This window comes from Chaetodon auriga, chromosome 15 (assembly GCF_051107435.1).
Source record: "Chaetodon auriga isolate fChaAug3 chromosome 15, fChaAug3.hap1, whole genome shotgun sequence".
Lineage (NCBI taxonomy): Eukaryota > Metazoa > Chordata > Actinopteri > Chaetodontiformes > Chaetodontidae > Chaetodon > Chaetodon auriga.
In genome coordinates, this window is record NC_135088.1 from 22,647,107 (window position 1) to 22,668,702 (window position 21,596).

General features: G+C 39.8%; 1 protein-coding gene across 6 annotated transcripts in view; it reads left to right on the forward strand.

Annotated features, from left to right (window-relative positions):
* ntm (neurotrimin) overlaps window positions 1-21,596 on the forward strand; it is a 426,725-nt gene that overhangs the window by 358,490 nt on the left and 46,639 nt on the right. For all 6 annotated transcript variants that reach the window (XM_076750005.1, XM_076750002.1, XM_076750001.1 and 3 more), the window contains one exon: window positions 18,066-18,298. In XM_076750005.1, the coding sequence (XP_076606120.1) occupies window positions 18,066-18,298 (233 nt within the window). The remainder of the gene's footprint in view (window positions 1-18,065; window positions 18,299-21,596) is intronic.

Sequence of the window (21,596 nt, forward strand, 5' to 3'; positions counted from 1 at the left end):
TCCATCTGCCCCCAATGACTACCAACCCGCTGCCCTTACATCGGCTGGTCCTGGCCCACCTCCGACCACAGGTGAAATCATCGCTGGACCCTCTACAGTTCGCCTACCAACCCCATCTGGGTGTTGATGTGCCATGTTCCATTATACACCTGCTGCAGCGTGCTCACTCCCATCTGGATTGTAGCGGCAGCACTGTGAGGATCACTTTCTTTGATTTCTCCAGTGTATTTAATACCATGCAGCCGCTGCTCCTGGGTGAGAAGCTGCAAGTGATGGGAGTCGATGCGCCCACAATCTCTTGGATTACTGACTGCTTGACAGACAGACCGCAGTTTGTCTGACTGGGCAACGTTCTGTCTGAGATCGTGGAAAGTAGTACGGGAGCGCCACAGGGGACTGTTCTGTCTCCTTTTCTCTTCACTTTGCACACCAGTTTTCGGACAACTCAACAGTGGTGGGGTGTATAAAGGATGGATAAAGGAGGAATACAGAGCAGTGGTGGAAGATTTTGTGGAATGGTCTGGTAGAAATCACCTGCTGCTTAACGTGGCCAAGACCAAGGAGATGGTTATTGATTTCAGAAGGAACAGGCTGACCACACTGTGTATTCTGGGGGAGAATGTCACAGTGGTGGAGGATTACAAATACCTCGGAATGCACCTCAACAACAGACTGAACTGGAAAAATAACATCAACGCTGTTTACAAGAAGGGGATGAGCAGACTCTATTTCCTGAGGAGGCTCAGGTCATTGGTGTGCAGCAAGATGTTGGAGATCTTTTACCAATCTGTTGTTGCCAGTGCACTCTTCCTTGCTGCAGAGTGCTGGGGGAGCAGCATCGGAGCTGGCGACACCAACAGACTGGACAAACTGATCAGGAAGGCCGGCTCTGTTATTGCCCACAAACTAGACACTTTTGAGGAGGTGGTGGAGAGGAGGACACTGGACAGACTGTTATCCATCATAAATAACCCTGAACATCCTCTTCACCACTCGTGAGCAGACAGTGGAGCTCCTTCTCCAATAGACTGCTCCAGCTCTGCTGTCACAAGGACTGCTTCAGGAAATCATTCCCGCCATGAGCCATCACACAGTACAACAGCAACTTAAACAGTTAATCCACCAATCTCACAAACCCCAATATTTACATATATTCTTCACTACTGCAATGTTGCACATACGGTCTATGGTTTACATTTAATTTATCATCTGAAACTGCACATTTTTTACTGCAAATACTTGTTTATTTACTTAGTTATATTGTATTTTTATTGTAATGTTACATAATATGTCTAATAGCGATTGACTATCCACCAGGCTGGAAACAAGCCTAGCCAAGCTAGCAGCAGCTGTCGAGGTCATCCAACAAACAGTAACCAGCTGACAGCCAACTTAAATTAGGAATGACACAAGAGCCAGATGTCCGATGACTAAAATTTTTAGCAACATTTCCATGTATAAAATGGAGACTGGTTTACATGCTCCAATCAGAGCACAGTACACTGACAACTTTAGGAACAACTTCAGTTGTTATTAAATGGTTGGATGCCACTTAAAAAGATCTAAAAATGTATATGCCTCTGAATCTTCAAGATCATTTTCAATAATTGTCCGATTCCTGTATCTGACCTGCCATTGTTTATTATTCTATCCCCTTCATCTGTTCTTTTTATATTTAATTTTTTTTAATGTAGCTGTGAATTGGGCGTCGTTCTAAAAACATGTAGTATTTTGAGCCACTGTGCATAAATAAAGGTTAAAAATGGAAATGAACTCACACAAGCTTATCTTTCAAGAAGATGATAACAGGCTTGCTTAGCAGCAGCATCATCTGAAATTTAAAGAGGGTGTCTTTATTTGCTGAAAGGGCGGACCCAAATCAGAGCACTCAAACGCTATTTAAGACGTTTTCTTTGTTCGAGCTCAGGCTCAGCACTAAAACATACTGCAGGTGACACTGCAAATCAGGTTATAATCGCACAATCAATGCATCATGCAGGGTTGTCAGCAACTTTGATCACAGCCAAATGAAGCCATTCATTAGGAAAATCAGCTTTTTGGTCAAATGACCACAAAGTCAAATGTATGGTGTAGACGTCAGGTTATCCCAGCTTCTACTACTTTAATTTCATCTGTTCCAATTTTTTTTTTTTTTTTTTGTGTCTGTCACAAGTCCTGCAACTTTAAGGAAGCAGTGTACAACTCTGGGTTGTGTTTGCTAAAGTATTCATTTGTGTTGTCTGGAAACTGTGACATTGACATTGAAATTCTTTCTAAATGCATTCATGCTTGTACACTGTGGAGATGTTAAAGGTAAAAACACATTATAAAATAAAATAAATAAAATATAAAATATTGCAGTCCTTGATTGTGATGCTGAGCTGCGTTCAAAACCCTTACGAAATACACAATAAACGCACACCTGTGACTGCAGTACATCAGTATTACTGCACCAAACAACCTGCAAAATGTCAGAATTTGTTGTGAATTTTGACTTACTGGGTGGGCTAAGCATGAATAAGTAGTGGAAATGGATGGATAGGATAGAGGAAGATAAAAAGGAAAGGAGACATGCTATAATTTTCGAGGGAGAAATTGAAGAACTGGTCAAAGTCAAGAAACTGCAGGCAGACTAAACAGACTATGTGGTCCATTTGCTTTTTTCAGACCTGATCTGCCCATTAAGATTTGACTATTCAATTTAAAACAATGGCCCAATATGGAGCTAAATAAGGCTCTCTGTCAGCTTTTTTCTGCCACTGTGAGAAACAGGAAAGGTGAACCCTATGGTTTACTTACTGGTGCCCAAACTGCAACGAGGAAAGATGCTGGAGCAATGGACTGTGGGTTTACAATGATTTTCTAAGAGCTAACACCCCACAGCTGTTTTGAAATCAACTTATTGCTTTGCAATAGTGTAATCTCACAGTTTACATTACACTACAGCTAGTTGGGAAGCTCAGCTATTGATGTGAAGATAATGATCTGCCACATCATTGCAGATGATGTATTCACTTCTTTCTGCCACTGCTTGTATTTCTGTTGCAAGGTTTTCAGCAGTGGTGATTGGATTACTGAAGTGCTCGACATGCACACATTAATTGTCCCTTGTTTTTAAACTGGTGCTTGTCTTTACTTCATTGTTAGTTAAGGGCTCTGGGTATTGAACTCTTGGTGCATGCCTAATGGACACAAAAGCTCATCAGCCTCCTTCCCAAGTCAACAGCTCTCTGAACAATAAACATAGTAACAACAAGGTAATACATTACTTTGATGGGTGTGAAGCTTTCTGACAACTACATGGTACTTTTAGTGTAGTGCTTGCACTTTTATGAAATCTTTGGTTGCTTGCTCATTATTCTTCCTTATATTTTTTCAGACAGCATGCCAGGTTTCATATACCTGCTGTAGAAGTTGTGTATTGCTTCAGATATTTCATTTATGATTGAAAACTTTTTGTAAATTTTGCAAGCTTAAGAGCAGTTAGTAAGGCTTACTGAAAATAAGAAGCATCAGCAATGTAGGTTTGCTAAAGTTGTCCCTTTGTGAGCGACATCTAAACAACAAAATAAGTGACTGTCCAAAAAGTCAAGCTGTAAAAAAGTTTTAACTAACAAGAAATTCAGTCCAATGAATTCAAACGCAACCCAGAGTTATGCAAAGGTTTGCAAGGACATGGTTTTACTTTTTCTAGTGCGAAAGTCAGCATGTTTTTTGTGGTTTTAGAGTCACACCCTTTTTACAAAGTTGGCAAGCAGCCTCATTTAGTTTTAGTTCACATTAACCATGTAGAATCCAAAATGCTTCCAAACATGGATTCTGAGATGCTTTGGTTTTGTGGCTGTCTAGTGAGCACGGCTCACTGACCATTTTTATGTGTTGTATTGTCTTAGGTTACTGACCACTCATTTTGACTGCAATCGCTGATAGTGAATTTTAAGAAGGCACAATGCTAGACCACGAGGCAAACTACTTCAAACAGTCTGTTGTAATTATAGACTGTATATTTTGCATTTGAAAAGGTTAGGAAAAGATCAGATATAGAATATGTCCAACGTTTCAATGAACGTTCACATTTTGATTAAAAAAGTAACAGCCCAAATGTTTTGTTTGTTCTGCTTAGTGTTTCAAGTTTCGTCCCTGTTCACTGATGAAATCCATTCCTTTTCTGTCCTTTTTCTGTTGTCTGTTTGTCCACTCTGATAAAGTCCTCACAAAGAAATTCATGCATTTTACATTTTCATTAGCACCAACACTTGTTTATAGTAATAAATAGAAGAATAAATCGGGGTATGAGAAAACCAGCCTAAGGGCCAGCATACTTGATCAGAAGTAGTTTTTAGTACATCAGAAGTGTCTACTCCAGATGGCCTTCATAGAGAAGGGGAAGACAATACAACTATGAGGAATACAAGGTTTGTAGTGTTGCACTTGTTGTTCACATGAAAAGTGCAACAAATAGTTGTGTAGCAGTTGAAGGGAGAGTGCTGAGAGAGATGCTGGCTCCTTTCTCGCCTTTGGACAGCTGACCACTCTTAGCGTGAAATGGTTGTGAATGTTGGATTGTCCTTTTTGGAAAGTCACATAAATGACCAGACACAGCTCCCACCTTATCCAGCATCAGAAAGGTTTCTGAAGCTATTCAACCAACTGACAAGCAGTTCTGAGGGAGAATACTGGTAGCATGCTAACATTCGTCAATTAGCACTAAACGCAAAGTACAGCTGATGGGAACTCAGAGTGCTAACGCTATTTGGTCATAAGCCAAAGTCTAAATTTTGACCCGGTGATGGTACTAGAAGAAAAGCTAAGGGATCAAAGTTATTAGTTTATTCATTTGGACATGAATTTCTATGTCATATTTTATGACAATCAGACAATCTATCAGATATTGTACATTTTTCAAAGACAACAGGCGTCAAAATACCTCAACAAAGAGCACCACAGGGATTCACCATTACATTACTGCACTGTCACAAAATCATTCTCTTTGACACATGCAGGATCTCTTCTCAGTCAGCTACTCTAATTCCTTCATGCTGGAAAAATCATGATGAGGCCCCAATAAACTATGCAAACAAAAGGTAATTCATCTTGAAGCCTCATTCGACAGAATATTCTCTTTCACATGCTGCACTTTTGCTCAGTTACTGCTTTGAGCTGAACTGACAGAGGTAACTAACTACAAATCTGTGGTAACTGGTGACATGGGACAACGTAGCAGCTGTACAAATGGCTCATCAGTTACACTACAAGGATGCAATACAGCAATGACGAGTTGACTGTTTGAAAGAGTAATGCACCCTGGAAGACGTCCAAGCTTATATATTACAACTATTTATTACTCTCAAGTGTTTTGGCTCTTAATCGTGCCTGCAACTAAATAAAAAGTAGACGCTGTTGCTTGTGAAGTGGAATTACTACTCAGTTTAAGAGTTCACATATGTTATTCCTGCAGGCTGGGACAGTTAAGCAAAGTTAATAATTTTTGACACATTAAGATGCCAGTATATCACCAGAAATGCAGAATCTGAAGCTACTCTCACATATGGAGCAGGACGTTGTTGGCTTCGGATCTTGAGACATCCAAGAGAGTCAATTAAAGTATTAATGTATAATTGTGTCTGTCATTGCTGTAGATTGACTCTACCGTCCAGATGCATTTATCAATCAAAGTGTCTCCAGTACTGTGTTTTGCCTTTCCTTCCTTTTTTAAAGTCTGAGTTTCTATGAATGTCACTCCTGTTCATCTATTCAGTCAAGGCAGTTACCTGCTTACACTGTGAAGGTCCAGCAACATCACAATCTAATAATTCGCATTGGTGAAAATGAGTAATACTATAGAATGAACTGAGAAAGATTTTGGCACCTCACTGGCACTGGGAAATGCTTGTGGTAACACTTGACAACACACTACACAAAAATGCAAGTAGTTAATAAGGAATGAGTTAGGAATGAATCAGGAATGACCTGGTAATTAATCAGTCTTTGGTAATTAATTCCTGAACAACTGTTATCTGAGGACTGCGTAGTAGATGCTGATGAGTTACTAGAGAACAGACTAGGAGATACTTTATTATCTATATCATTGCTGCCCTGCTGCCACTGATTTCTGCTTGCTTCTCTGGGGAGTCTGAGCTCTCCCAGCTCAGCTGCTGCTGTTGTCTCTTGGGATTCCTCTGATGTCTGTCCCTGGCTGCCTGTCTTCTGCCCTCACCAGCAATGTTGTTGTCAGCACCTCTACGGTCCGGTATGTAACGATATGCTGTGGCTGAACTTTCAGCTATCCAGTTGTCTGCATAAAGGACATTACGCCCACAGCTCTGCAGCTCGTTCAGACTCACAACTCTGCATCTGCAGTCATTGTCCACGTAGACACCAACGACTTAAAAACTCGACAGTCAAAGATCCTCAAAGAGGAATTTTTGCACATCATGGACAGTCTGTTGGACACTATGAAGCAGTGCATGACAGAGATTGTGAATATATGTATAGGTGTGGCAGCAATAACTTCAGGGGGTCAGGACACTAAGCTGTCAGCTAGCTCCGAATGACGCCATGTCACAACAACTAATTCTGCAGAATACACTCATGGATAAATATAAACACAAAGTTGGACAGCTTTTGTGATAGTAAGAAGTATTGAGATGCCCTGTTTCTCTTGGTTAAGATAACCCATTTAAAAGCCATTTATTCCACCTTGAACCGTATGGACATATAACGATATATCATTGCTAATGTGTTCCTGAGTTTTGCCATTGGTCTTGGCTGTTACAAAAAGGCTGCTACATCTGTTAAATCTATCGGAGACTCACTGCAGGGGACTGGGAGAGAGCCTGCCACTGTGTGATTTTAGTTGTGTTACACTGTGTTAAACTATTGGGCTCCTCACTTAATGTGTTCATCTTTTGCCCATATTTGTATTTTTAGCAGTATTTTTTTATATGTATATTTTGATAGCAAATGAAGAAAGTAAGATAGCATGGGGGCTGGGAGAGAGCCTGCCACTGTGTGCATGTCAAGTGCCTTGTGAAACTCTTAAAGAAAATAAATTGTGCACATCCTGATTCCTGGTGTGAATTATGTTCTCCATCCTATTAGCAACCATCCTACAACTGCTACATTAATAATTTTAATAATCACTCCTGACTGACATTCACGTGAGCAAGGTCCACGAGGCACATGAATGCCTTCAAGAATCTCAGAGGGCTGATTTTTGAAGTGGCACCACGCCTAGGTGAGGGCAGAAGGCAGGCAGCCAGGGGAGCCACAGCAGAGCAATCCCAAGGGACAACAGCAGCCGAGCCGGGGGAGCAGAAACACCCCCAGAGGTGGAGGAGCGGGCAGACATTCGAACTCAGTGGCAGCAGGGCGGGCAATGATCCAGCCGGCCCTCGGCAGCACTGGTTACAGAGAGCAGCAGGTTCAAAGCAGAGTCTGACATTTACTGTAAAGGCGTCAGCAACACAAATGCTACAGAATATGACTTGGATGTGTATTAACATATATGTGGTGTGAATGTCATTATTTTGTTTTTTGAGAATCCTGCTGTCTCTGGTTTGTTAATAAGGAACTAATTGTGAACTGTAAAAACCCAGTAGCAGTAGTCATAATCATGAAGTAATGAGTAACTACTCAGTATGATGTATCACTCCTTGAAGCAGCACAGGAAGAGTAATGCAACCAGCGACATAGCAAGTATTATTTTAAAGCCATGTTTAAGTGCATTTAAATTGTATGTAATAAGTATGGATTAGGACAAATAATAAAAATGAATATCAGTAAAATGGGTTAATGGTTATGGAATACTGACTATAAAATAAAACATGTTAATGATTTTAAAATGTGTGCTACACTATGGAAATGAATATAATATTATTTTGTTAACATTTTTTTTATAATTTTGTATTGTGAGAAGGGTCGGAGTAGTATCCCTTTTCTTGTTATATTAAAATGAACACAAAGACAAATAAATATCGAGAAGACAAAGGAAGGGTGTTCTTTACAGACAGTGGCAAAATACTAAATATAAAATAGCAGCATAGCTTTACAGTACAGTGTGTACACCTGGTCACCTAGAAAGGACCTCTACCCTGACAAACACAAAACATTAACGCTGATTGTCATTTTTCCTGATCTCAACCATGACTTAGCAGTTCTGCCATTTGGAAGGTGGTTCAGATGCCCTCATTCCAAAACAAACACACCTCCATTCATTGCTTGAGCCAATGCTCAGCTAAGGAGACCGGCGATAAGCCAGGGGCAATTTAAGCAATCTTTTTAATGTATCTTGCACTGCATGACCTTCACACAGTGCCATGATAGAATTATCTTTAGCTCCCCTTCTTCATACTGTACAATATGGGATGTTATGTTATTACTGTAAGTGATACGTCCTTAAAATGGCACCAAGCCTTGGGAAGAAACACCGCCTTAAGGACAAACTCAGGAAACAAATTTTCCACTGTTGCTGTCGCTCCATAATCATGTTTCATATCTCACACATCAGGCACACACTACTATGAAGCGACCAGAATGAAGCCACTGAACAGGTTTTACAAATGATGTGTTCATTCATCGTCTTACCCCCCAAGATGCATATCATAGCATGGTACCGTCTCTGTCTGTCTATCTGTTAGAATTTGACTTGGGGTGGGCAAATGGCCAAAATCTCCTGTCATGGCATGTGCAATTTTATATCATCATCACATTTAAGTATATTCTTTTATTTGGAGCTTCCATGCAAAGAAAAACAACTGCCTCACATGAGACAACACTGGAGAGCCCTTGGATTGCTACATCACGCTGCCCGCCACGAATATATAGCAGACACCCAAAAGCCGTTATCTCATATGAACTCTGGACAATGGCCATAGAATCAGGTCCAGATATTGTCCAGACTTGCCCTTTCACATGTGCAGCACATTTGTTTGTGTCAGATGCGTCTCATTTACCGGAAATACTCTGTTTGCTTTAGATGAGGGTTGGCGCCTGGTTAGACTGTGCAGCAGCAGGAGGAGGACTCATCCTTAATGATGACTGGTTTTGTGTTGATATCAATATTACATGTATTTGGACATATCTAATATCAATAAAGGAGAAAAAAGCAGAACAGAGTACAAAGCAGCTTCACTCCATGATGTCATCAGCACGCCCACTGGCTCACTGTGTGGCAGGGTGGCAGTGCAGACACTGTGAATGACAGTGTGTAAATGCAGCTTAAGGATCGCTCCCATGGTGGAAGTAATGCCAAATTTCTACAAGTGGACACATTTCACTGTTGCACGATATATAGAGTCATACTGACAAACCCAAATGTAAATAGTGCATATAGAGCCTTATGATGAAAATACCACTGTAGTCCTTTGAGATGCAGAGAGCAGATTTATTCCACCCACATGTTACATGGAGACAAGTATGTTGACACAGAATTTTTTCCTAATGAATGCATGGATTGGGCTAATTAATGGCCCCATCAGCATAACTGGTGAGGCTTAATATATCATTGTGATTATGGCGAGACATTAGGCAGCCCAAGTGGCTCTTTTTCCATCAGGTTGTGACAGCTTGTTTATCTGCTTTGTTCAACAAAGTGTTGGAAAACATGAATACTTACTCATAGTGCAGGGACATACACTTACAGCTGCAAAGCTAAAGCTGGTTATTTCTATGTCAATCACAAAGAGTGAGGCATTACAGGATTAATTTCTGACACACATGTCCCCTCTCTTGTAGTATTTGACTGTAGGAGATTGTAGAAATATTTTAATCAGAACAGTTTTACTAACAGCTTTACTAACTCTGCTACCCATGAGCAATACAATAAAAAACACAATAAAATGCTTGAGAACATTTTCAGCCAGTGACACATCATTGATGTGTGCCATCTTTTTACTTGTACTCTTCGATGCAAAATGCTGTTTCTGGCTTTATGTGAGTACATGTCAGTTATTGTGCAGAGATTGAATTCCTTCACTAGAGGCTAGACAAGATGTGTCACGAACACATCATTTAGTCATTAACTTGAGAGTTATGTCACTGTGGATCAAGGACATTAGGATGTAGATTTAACTGTGCTTCAATTTCAAACCATCTTTTTACTGATTTCCTTTTTTGATGAAAAACAGGATAGAAAATGATAAATGAATAGGAAGACGTCTGTCACAAGCAGATGTTTGTTACAGAGGTAATCCCAGTAATATTCTTTATACAGTCATGTGTTCACAAATTGGTGAACCTCGCTCCCCCCTTGCTTGTGAACCACTGAGCCTTTCCAGGATGCCCCTTTCATACCCAGTCATGATACAAATAAACCAGTTAACCTGTAGAATGTTCAAAACATGTGTTTTTGGAGCATTCCACAACTTTCTCAATCTTTTGTTGCTCCTGTCCCAACTTTTTTGAAAGGTGTTGTTGCGTCAAATTCAGAATAAACATATATTTACAAAAATCAATGACTAGCAGTTTTGGGTTAGTCTTTGCACAAGAGAGTAATTTGGGCACAATTGTTTCTGTGCTTTTTAAAAACTAGTTAAATGTTCTTAGATTCATAAACATTGCTACACTCAGATGCACATTTGTGAAAAGTAATTTTTATAATAATTTTCTGTTTGATTCAAGACAGCACAAGACCCAGTGTGGAATATGATAAACATGTGGATGTGGATAAGCATTGAGGCCACTTAATATGTCATTTTCTCACTGAATTTAGTGCAACATTAAGTTAAAAGTCACACCTGTCACATTTATGAAGTATTCAGAGTAGAGTAATTAGAGTTGTGTAGTTGTGTAACACCATAAATTGCTGTCATTTTTTTTTTCTTTTCCACTTTTCTAAATAAATAGCTGCCAAAAATTGACCCTGGAATATTGTGGACAAACTGGCAAAACTTTTAACAGACCATATATTCCTCATTTGCTATGATTACACTGCAAGAAATATTGCGTCAGGGTTGGCTTTTGCATGAAGTAGAGTTAAGTCCTTTCTGGCTGCTGCCACAATCATTTAGGGAGGATTCTATCTTATGTTTAACTCTGCATCTTATCTGTACTTGGGTGAATCTAGGGTTAATTTATAATATGGACAATAACCAAAAGCATATATCCCATCACATTTCAGACTTTGCATCCAAAAAACCTGTAACACTGTCTGATGTGCTTTGACAGGTCATTCAAATGGAAACAGACTATCTGACATTTTTATAGCAACAAGCACCAAAGTTGTGGTTTGAGTTGCGAGCAGTAACCTTGTTGTGCTGTCCGTCAGTGGAACTCAGTCCTGTTCCTGACAATCTGGAGTACAGGTGGGGGCCAAGACTGCTAGGGGTTAATTTCACTGATGTGACAGCCTGGCTATAAAACACTTCCTGATTAGGTGGCTGGAATGAAACATGCAGGACTGTCAGCCACAACGGATGGGACTAAGCAATGCCTGTCTGAAGTGTTGTTTATGTAGTTTCCAATATAGAAGAACAAATACTAATACTAACAAACAAATACTAATTGACCAAGTGGTACTAATCAACCATCTTAACAACACAAATGATTTACAGTTGTTTTCTGCTGCGATACAGTCAAAACTTACTTATATTTTACCACTGTAAAATTGTGTCATTGAAGCATTTTTGAGTTTTATTGTAGCTCCTTTGATAATTCTGACTTCTCTTTGTATAACTTACAAAGAGTACAAAAGTATATTAATATGTACCCCAAGCTCATGCCAAGGCCAACAAATCATCATGCTCTATGATCTAAAAGCAGAGCATCTAACATCAGCCCTTTTCATACACTGAATATGGATCCATACAGTTGACATGAAAGAAAGTTTGAAATATAAGGAGGAAGGAAGTTGGTTTGCTTGTATAGTATTTGAAGGAAGAGAAACTCTAAAAAAGACTGATTCACTGTGTATTATGTTATTTATTAAGATAATAATTGCTTGATACCTTTGTGGAGTGCACTCAATTAGAATACCAAGATGTGCATTTAATGTCCCTCTGTGCATATTGAACCTTGCGTTAGTTGTTAATCTGATGGCATTGAATTCTTGTTCTGTGTTGGAGGTGATACAGAAATGTTACGGAACATCTAACTGAGTAAGAATGCCATTGTGATGTTGACTCCAGTGGTTTTATGTACATGAGACCAACATGTTAATTGCCATCTCATCGATTTAATGAGGTGCATGTCTGGAAAAACCTCTGACAAAGAAAGACAGCAAAACTGAGGCATGGACTGTTTTAATCTAACAAACCAATCAGTGCTAATTAGTCTTGTTTGTATGCTGTGTTTCATTTGCTAAGCTGTACAATGTCTATGACCTGTTGTAGCTGAGAAGTCATGTCTTGGTGTAAGTTAGAGGCATGACCATAATGTAGTTTGTTTTGAAAAACTGGGGAGTATGGCATTAAACACTTAAATGTTCAAACCATAAAAGAATAGTCCAATAATTTTTGATTAGTTAATTCATCTAAAACATTGCTTCTTATAAAGGAATACATTTTCTTCAGTGTGTCGAGTGGAGAAACAGTGTTTTCTGACTTCAAAGCCAGACATTAAAGCTGTAAAGTAATTTGTCAGCAATTAGGCCTGTTTTATTATATTCTCACATGATGTCCTTACTACTGACCTTAAAAGTAACACAATTTGATTTCATTTTATCTCAGCTGTTTTTGTAGTTTTTATTTATTTATTTATTTATTTTTTCAAATGCTGCACATTTTTCAGTGGTGCACCACATGGGGTCAACACTTCATTTAATATCTGGACAAATCTCAGGAACCACTTGCAGTTGATGGAGGAACCTGTATGACCACACATTTAGACAATCAACTAGAGTGCAAAGGAGAGGTAAGCCCTTATAGTTTCAGCTTCTGCCACTTGACATGTTGCTCTTTAACTGAACTACAATAACATTGTCTTTACTTTTGTGGTGCTCAGCAAAAGCAGGGACCCACTGAATATGATGCAACACCCCCTATTCATTGGCAGACGATGAGACAGGAGCAATTTGTTTCTCAAGGCGTTGTAGCTGGCAGAGCATCAGCCAGCAGTACTTTAGATTGTCAATGATGTGTGTCAAAACACCCATGGCCATTGTTTTTTGAGTAAAATCCCACACACCAGCAGCATGTTGACACATTTCAACTCCCCAGAGCAGCAAATTAATCACATTAGCTCCTTGGATCGACACATCCCACCTACTGTACATTCACTTCGTCTGCAAAGTGTTTTTGGTGTATGCCACAACGTGGTGTACGCTATTAAATGATGTGTGGTCAGTGGGTGTGAAAAGGATGGCGTCTTCCTAGGTGCAGAGAAGTGCAGAGTGACTGTGAAATAAAAAAGTGTCAAGAAAGAGGCATATGACTAAGCAGTGACAATGACCACTTGAAATCGTGGTGCAGGCTGAAAGACAGAGAAATGATCTGGCATTAGCAATTCTCGACATGATGGCAAGCTGTCATCTCTGGAAAGTGTAGGAGAACAAAATCATCAAAGACGGATGAGGTGAAATGTCTCCTTGTGATCTGAGACACAGTTTCCACAGCCCCTTTAAAGAACAGACATTAATTCTTGATTATTATCACACTAAAGCGACCTAAACCTACAGAGATTTGGAAGGCAGGTTAGCAAAACTGCCCATGAAAAGAGCAGTTTGTGAGCCCATATGACATTTGCCTTTGTTCATGAGAAATCTGATCATTTACACTCTAAATGCATATGCAATTTCTGCCTTATTCCACTATATTCCATCACATTCTTAAATTTTGTCAGCCAAGCGTTTTGTGAACCAAGCCTACATCCCAGTTCGATATGCATTAAATATGAACTGGGGTACAAACCTTTTTTTCCTTCTGTTGTAGTATTGAAAAGCACAGGTTGGTGAGCATCTCCGGTTCAAGTGTATCTGAGTCATTAGAGGGTAATGTTAATCTCTTCAGGGACTGCATGTTGAAAGAGCTGAGGCTTGTATTCCTGGAAGCAAAGCTACTGATGACATAGTATTAAACATTAACTCAATTGATCCACAGTGTAAACAAAGTCTACTGGCGACATCTAATTGTGGAGCAACAAGTGTCATGTATTTTTAATGATCCTCACATTACTGTCAGAAAGCACACAGGGAGGAGAGTGCAGAAGCTGTTTGCTTACGGTTACATTTTCACCTCCCAATCTCACATCTCCCTTCCCTACCTCCTTTCATGCTTTTGAGCGGATTGACAATTTTTTGGGATTAAATTTTGTTTGCCATCTGTGCAGAAGTGATAAGGGAAGAATATATGGTATGTAAAATATTTATCCCTTCGTTTTTCTTCTTGTTGCTCTCTAGGGGGATTTGGCTGGTGAGGCATATAGTTTTTATAACAATAGCAACTAAAGTCAAACCAGATTTACTTTTCAATAAGGTTCTAAAAATGCCATATATATATATATATATATATATAAGTTCAAGAGGATCATTCCAATTAGCCGCTGAACATTTTGACTTGATGATGATGGTAGCCAAGCAATTTAATCATTGTGTGAATTTCTGCACATGTAGACAAAGAAACTACGGAACTAGTAATGTGGCATGTGCACTGCAGAACTCGAGGCTCTGAAACTGCTTTTGCTCTCTTTCTTCCTCTCTCCTCCATTTAATGACAATCAAAAGACCAGTGCCTGCAATTGCATATCTTATGGTTTGTTTTGTACTCTTTCATCGCACTTAAAAAGGCAGCACTCCCACTCACACAACATGACTGCACACAGTTTCTCATGAATTGGAAATTGGAAGGCAGTGTAAACACGGTGCAAGGATACCTTCAACTGTGTCACTGGCTGACCCTCTCAAATTAAATGAAAACCACTGAAGGCTGCGTCTCTGTAGGAGGCACTGACCAAGGCCTCGACCTTGAAGACTGATAAGCAAACAGGAGGATTACTGAGTTCTTTAAATTCATGTGATCAGGAATGTTTTCTTAAATGTTGTGTACCAGTGTAGTTCCAATTTCTGTTGCATTATATGTTGTGTCAAAGTCCACCTATGAGCAACTGATAATGATGCGTGACTTCTTCCTAATGACCACTTCACACCCTCCTGTTTTTTCTCAAAAATATGTATTTTTAAAAAGAGTAAAAATGGTGCTCGCACGCCTCTAGTGTTTTGTACTGTTGCCATGGTAGCACTTCTTTGCTTCGTTAATAACAAAGACTATTCAAGACAAGCACGGGGGAAGTAGAGAACAGGATGAAAAATAAATAATATAACTCATCCATGATATAATGTGAAATATCAAAATAATGTGAGTATCAAAGAGAGTAAGATTTGGTTAGCTGGAAGTCCATATGCCCAAACTAGAAAGGTACAAACTGACTTTTCACATGCTGCCCTTAGTGTCTCAGACAGTTTCAATTCTTTTTCTTTTCTTTTTTCTTTTTTGTCTTTTTGTCTCAGCTGTTTTATATTTTCAGAACATCCGTACAAACCTCTCAGAGTCTACCGCCATATGTACCCTACAGTACTTTCTCTGTGAATGCTGCTGTAGAGAGACCAGTGTTGAATGTTGAGTTGTCAAAAATAAATGAAGGTTCATGCAAATAATCTATCTATCTATCTATTTGTGTGTGTGTGTGTGTGTGTGTGTGTGTGTGTGTGTGTGTGTGTATTCCCATCTACATATAAGTATATATACAGTGCCTGTTTCCATGTTGAATATGATATTTTCTGTCTTTTGGTTCATGTTGCTATCTCCCAAATTTACTGCCCCAAATTGTACCAAATTGCTACTTTCAGAATGTCTAAAATGAACACAATTGGAATGACATTAGAATTGAGCTTTTTTCTGAATTCTATCTAGACTTTTGTTTAAAATAGAGAAAGCTTGAGTTTTTGTCCATGAATGTTCCCTGTTTCAGTGGTGTGGTGTGGAAACTGTGTGGGACTTGTTTATTCAAGAATCAAAAATAGCCTCCCCTTCTGTGTTGGTCAGAACATTGCTCTTAAGGCAATGGCCCCACAAGGACATTAAGGCTAAGAGAAGATATGCCAGTCACCAAAGAGGCTGTGTGTTGGACCTCTTCCAAGAAAAGTTTCAGCCTTCAGTTTTTATTCTTCAGTGAACATCCATGTACATGCAAGCGTGTGTCCTTGTAAGTCTGAAAACCTTCAAGAGTAAATTAACCTGAGGCTCAAAAGCAGCGTTTTGCTACCCTGTCACGTTGACAGTTTCACGTCTTTTTTACCTCTGACCACACCTGGAATCACTGATAGGTGCGGTGGGTGTCATCAGAAATGAGCTCTGTTACACTTGTGATCACACTCTTTAACATCTTATATCATCATTTTAACAGACATACCAGGTTTATTACATTGATTTTAAAGTCCCAGGGCAAGCACAGTTCAAATCGATGCTGTGTTTGGTGTTATTTAACATTTAACAGTGCGAAATGCATGTACAGCTCGGAGAAATGAATTTACTGTAGCCATTAGAAATGAAAACCCTACTTTGAATCCGCTTTGTCATAGTAAATTGATCCCTCACCATATCACATACACTGCAATCCATTATATTTGAAAGTCATCTCTCCTGTGTATTGATTACACACACACACACACACACACACACACACACCAGCTTTTTGTCTTCTTTCCTCACCATAGCACCATAAATGCCCCAAGGATGCCACTGACCCAACTGTCACTGAAGTGGAAGTGACTGATGCTGTAACAAAAGCTCTGACAGCGTAAACGGAGCTGAGAGTCTTCCAGCTGCAAAGTGTTGAGCTCTTGTTTTCAGCTCAACACCACTGCCATCATTCTAAACTGTTAATATTTAAATGTCCAGCTCTTCTGTACATCAGACATGTAGGCTGTTGAAAGTTAAATAAACACAGATGATAAACAGGCATTTGGCAGCAAATAGCACAGTTGGTACAAACTATGAATTTCCTCCAGTGGCACACTCTTTTGTAAGTGAGACTGTTTTCCCTACAGCTCAGTCAGTGCTTTGTCAGCAGTATCCAAAGATTTGTCATGAAAATGCAGCAGATGTGTTGCTCTGTGGAAAGAGTCAAAGATCAGTGACCCAGCTCCTGTATCAAAGCTGCATTTTGTGACTGCTGTAACCAATCTGTTGTGATTGCAGTGGAGCATAGAAGTGCACCTTTCAGCTCATTGTCTCAATCATTTTTGAATGTCACAAGCCAAGTGTGTGGGCAGATTAACAAAAGAAACCTGATGACAACTCAAGAGCTGCATTCGCATATGTACAATGTGTCCAATTATCAAGCATATTGACAAATTGTCAATATTCCAAGCAAGCTGTTAACATGCTAATAGATCAAATGCTAGTGATATTCCATGCTGATATTCTATATGAGAATATTATTATACATTGTCCTCTTATTTTTTTTACTAGGGAACTGAGAAATGCTTCCAATATTGTTTGATATTATTACCTTGGAAAAAAAAAAATCCCAAAATTCTACTAAAGTAGTAAAAGAGAAATGGTAGTGTGTATGATAATACCCCCAGATATTAGAAACATTAAAAAAGGATTATGGGAAATGTATTTCTTTTATCAGAAGCCAGCCATGCTCTCAGAAAAAGCATGTACAGATCCAGCTACCTCGTGCTTTCTGCATTACACTGTCTTATGGTACAGTTTAAGCTTGTGAACCTTTCCAGCCACAGTGAAAGCTGTGTGCAATGGAGAGCCCAGAGTCTGCTGTCTGCAACACTAGACCAGCTGGTTTCACTGATTAGTTCCTCCTCTCTGGTTGAAGGTTGGCTAATCAGTGTGATGACTGTCCACCCCTGCCAGACAGAAAAAAATCATTCATAGATTTTCAATGAATAATAAATAGTCCTTATGTACTGTGAGGGAGGGGAATAATTGTTGTATTTGACAAATATGACATTTGAATTGTTGACTTGGCTTCACTGTGTACAGTGAAGTCAAGCAAGAATACTGGATACAAATGTGACACATTTAACAGCAGTACTTCAGTGAATCTGAAAATAACTATTAGTCCATTTTGTTAAAAGTCCTATTTTCAATGCCATTTCTATCCCTTTACAGGTGCTCACAGGGGGACGTTGTCACACACACAGCATGGCTAAACCGGTCAAGTATACTGTATGCTGGAGAAGACAAATGGTCGGTGGATCCCAGAGTGAGTCTGGTGACCCTTAATCAAGAGGAGTTTACCATCAAGATTGAAAATGTGGACATGACAGATGAGGGGCAGTATGTGTGCGCAGTCCAGACAAGCAGTCGACCGAGAACCACATCAGTGCACATCCTCGTCCAAGGTAAAAACACACACACACACACACACACACACACACACACACACACACATATATATATATATATCTTGTTATCCCCCCCCCCCCAACAGTTCTGTAGGGAAAAGGTATATACTACTAAATGATAAAAGCCTTAATGTGATGTTTGAGCCACTAAGTGAAACTCAGAGTCCCTTTCAGTTTGCTCACAGCAATGAATCTGTATCTTGCAGTCTACAGTTCGGCAGGTGCAGAATGTAACACTGAGGAAAAAAAGAAGACTACCAACTGACTACCAGCACATCCAAAGCCTCTAATGAGCATGTCAGTCTGTTATTATACACTTTCATCAGCATTATACACACACATGCACACAGACAAATTTTACCAGCAGCAATAGTGTGGCTGATATTGTTTTCACCTTGACTGTGTGTGTGTGTGTGTGTGTGTGTGTGTGTGGGTGTGTGTGTGTGTGTGTGCATGCGACAAAATGAAGGCTGCGTTTGAAGATGGGTGTGGTTCAGGCAAGGGAAGAAGGGAGTAGGAAAAAGGGAACTACATCCCTGGCCCACATTCGTTTCGGGTTGTGGATCACTGTATCCCACTTTCAGTCAGTCCCTTCCACTCTAAGACATTAGGTAAAACTGGAAAGAATCTTGCGATGGGATCACACCACAGTTTGGTGAAACAGGTGAACTGTGCCAGATTTATTCAATATCCCATGTATGCTGAGGAACCATCACTGCTGTGAGATCATGGTCAGAGCAGCGGGTGTTGTCTGTCACTATTTCAGGACACACTCTATTATAATAGATCAATGAGAGTTCCATTATGTGCAGCTACTTCTTGTTACCTCTTTGACACCTTTTCCAGTATAAACACCAGCCTTGTTGGGATCAGTAGTCCTCATGGGGACCAAAGTCTGGTTCTAATGAGGCAAAATGTCATCTCTGAATTCTTGGTTAATTAAGGTTCAGGGAAAGGTGAGAATTGAGGTCAGGTTAAGGTTAGGGTTTGACATGAACTGGTTATGGTTAAGGTTGGGGTAATATTCAGTACTTCTGGCAGATGTTGTCTGTGTGTTCGCCTGTCTGTCTGTGGACAGGTGAGTCAACATGTTAACAAGCATCGCTGCTGGTGTGATCCCATAACAAGAGGGTCTCTGGTTTATTTTATTTATTTATTTTTGCGCTGGTTTACATTGTACGATTAGTGGTTGTGTTATTCCTGAGGACCAGCACATGAGGGCATAAGTGAACAGACCAGAGAGTAAAAACAGACACCCGCTCTCTTTCTTGAATCTCATTTCCAAAATCATTGCTCCACTGGAGCAATTAGGGGCTAAATGCCTTGCTCAATGAGAGGGAGGAGAGTGTATTCCTCATTCACAATGTTACGTGAGGTTAATGGGGAATACCAGATGTTAAGATACTTGGCTAAAATGGTGTGCAGAGTTGTGATAGGGTCCTCATAGAGATGCCGGGCACAGTGAGGTGTGCTGTATACACATAACATAATGGGACAGTTTAATGCTACCAATTTCATATGCAGATGATCCGTGTAGCATAAAGTGCTGCATAAAGTGATGCTATCCTCAACTTCATAAGAGATAAAGAACCAGATAATATATAACAAAATGGCCGTGGGATTTGGGATTTCTCATGCTCTCTGTTTTCTCTCCAACATGATGCTAAACAACTAAAATGGCATAATTGTCAATAATGACATATTATGCTGTTTAATCAGCAAAACCTGCATTTTAAAACCACATTTCTATTAACTTTATTTTATTTGTCACTTCTGTACTGATCAAAAGTGAACTCTGTAGACTCTCTTATGATGTTATACCCTCTTACATTACTCATATATATATATATATATAACCCCCCCACACACATACACCACCACCACCACCACGACACACACACAGACACACTGTGTGGAACTGTTGTGATGCTTATCCTATATCCTACCAGTTGAAGGTCAAGCACCTTGAAGCATTAGAAATAAATGAATATAGCAGCATTTTATTGTCAAAAGTCATTGTGCAATACATTGTCAAGCAAACCACCAGCCACAGAGTCTAGAGATATTCTTTCATCATTCAGTCGGAAGATCTGCAGAACACCAGGGGATTCTATACAATGAAGCAGTCAGAACTGACATGATAACTCTTCTACTCAATATCCGACCATTTTGGTGCTATGTAGTTCAGCTGCCAAGCGTTACATAACAGTGGATTCCCATTGTGCTCATATACATACCAAACCGTGCACACCAGAGTTTACTGTATGAACTAACCTTAGACCCCTGCCTGTTGGTTTTTAATGGAGCTGTAGACGAAGGATTGCTCGGATGAGAGGAGGGAATCTGGAGAGTCTGACCAGCTGGTACTTATGGTTCGACACACGAGTGAGCTTACACATTATATCCTATTCTCATTTTAATATTCATATTATTTGAACCTCCTGCCCATGGTATGTGGCCAACGTGTTTTCAACCAGATTTCAACAGTTGCTGTATCTTCAACAAAAGAATAGGCCTGTCACTAAAAGCACTTCAAGAGCAAAGTAATAATGACATATTAGTTACGTCTTAACTCCACTGCAATTTCTAATTAGTTACTGTGTATATTCACTGAAGACATGCACAGTCATATACAATGTAGCAAGCAGGCCAGGTCACAGGGGCAGGAGTGAGCAGATGCACCTGCCTGCAGGAGTGTCTGACTGAAGAGCACTTTGACGAGTGCGGACATGGAGGTCACTACAGTTCAAAAGGGTGAACTATATGTTATGGCTAAAGACAGTCTAATATACATATTTTTTTTTTTCTTCTTCTGAAAACTTCAGCCAGAAACACATAAGAGGTGGAATTACCATGATTAGTAATAGGTCAATTGTCACATGAGCAGTAGCCTGGCTGTTCACACCAGAAGCACATTTATCCACACTGCAGCGATTCTGCTCCTGTGCTCTTTTGTAATCACAGCTGTGTGGTGACGGCCTTCTCTCCTGCCTGTGTGTGTGTGTCTGCTCATCTCTCTCACTCTTGGTTTGACATTAGACACAACTGGCAAATACAGTATGTGCAATAAGTACCTAATTTATAAAGACACACAGCAGTGATGCTACATTTGTAGTTAATATAGTGGATAGCTAGATTTCATCATGGGGGGAACATTTTACCGGCAGAATTGAAACTGCAAGAGAACAGCAGGGAGAAGGGTAGGAAAATCAAAAGGGTCAGCAAGCATGAGATGCATATTTTATCATTCATCCGAATGAGATCATTTACATCATATATTATATATCATTTGTAT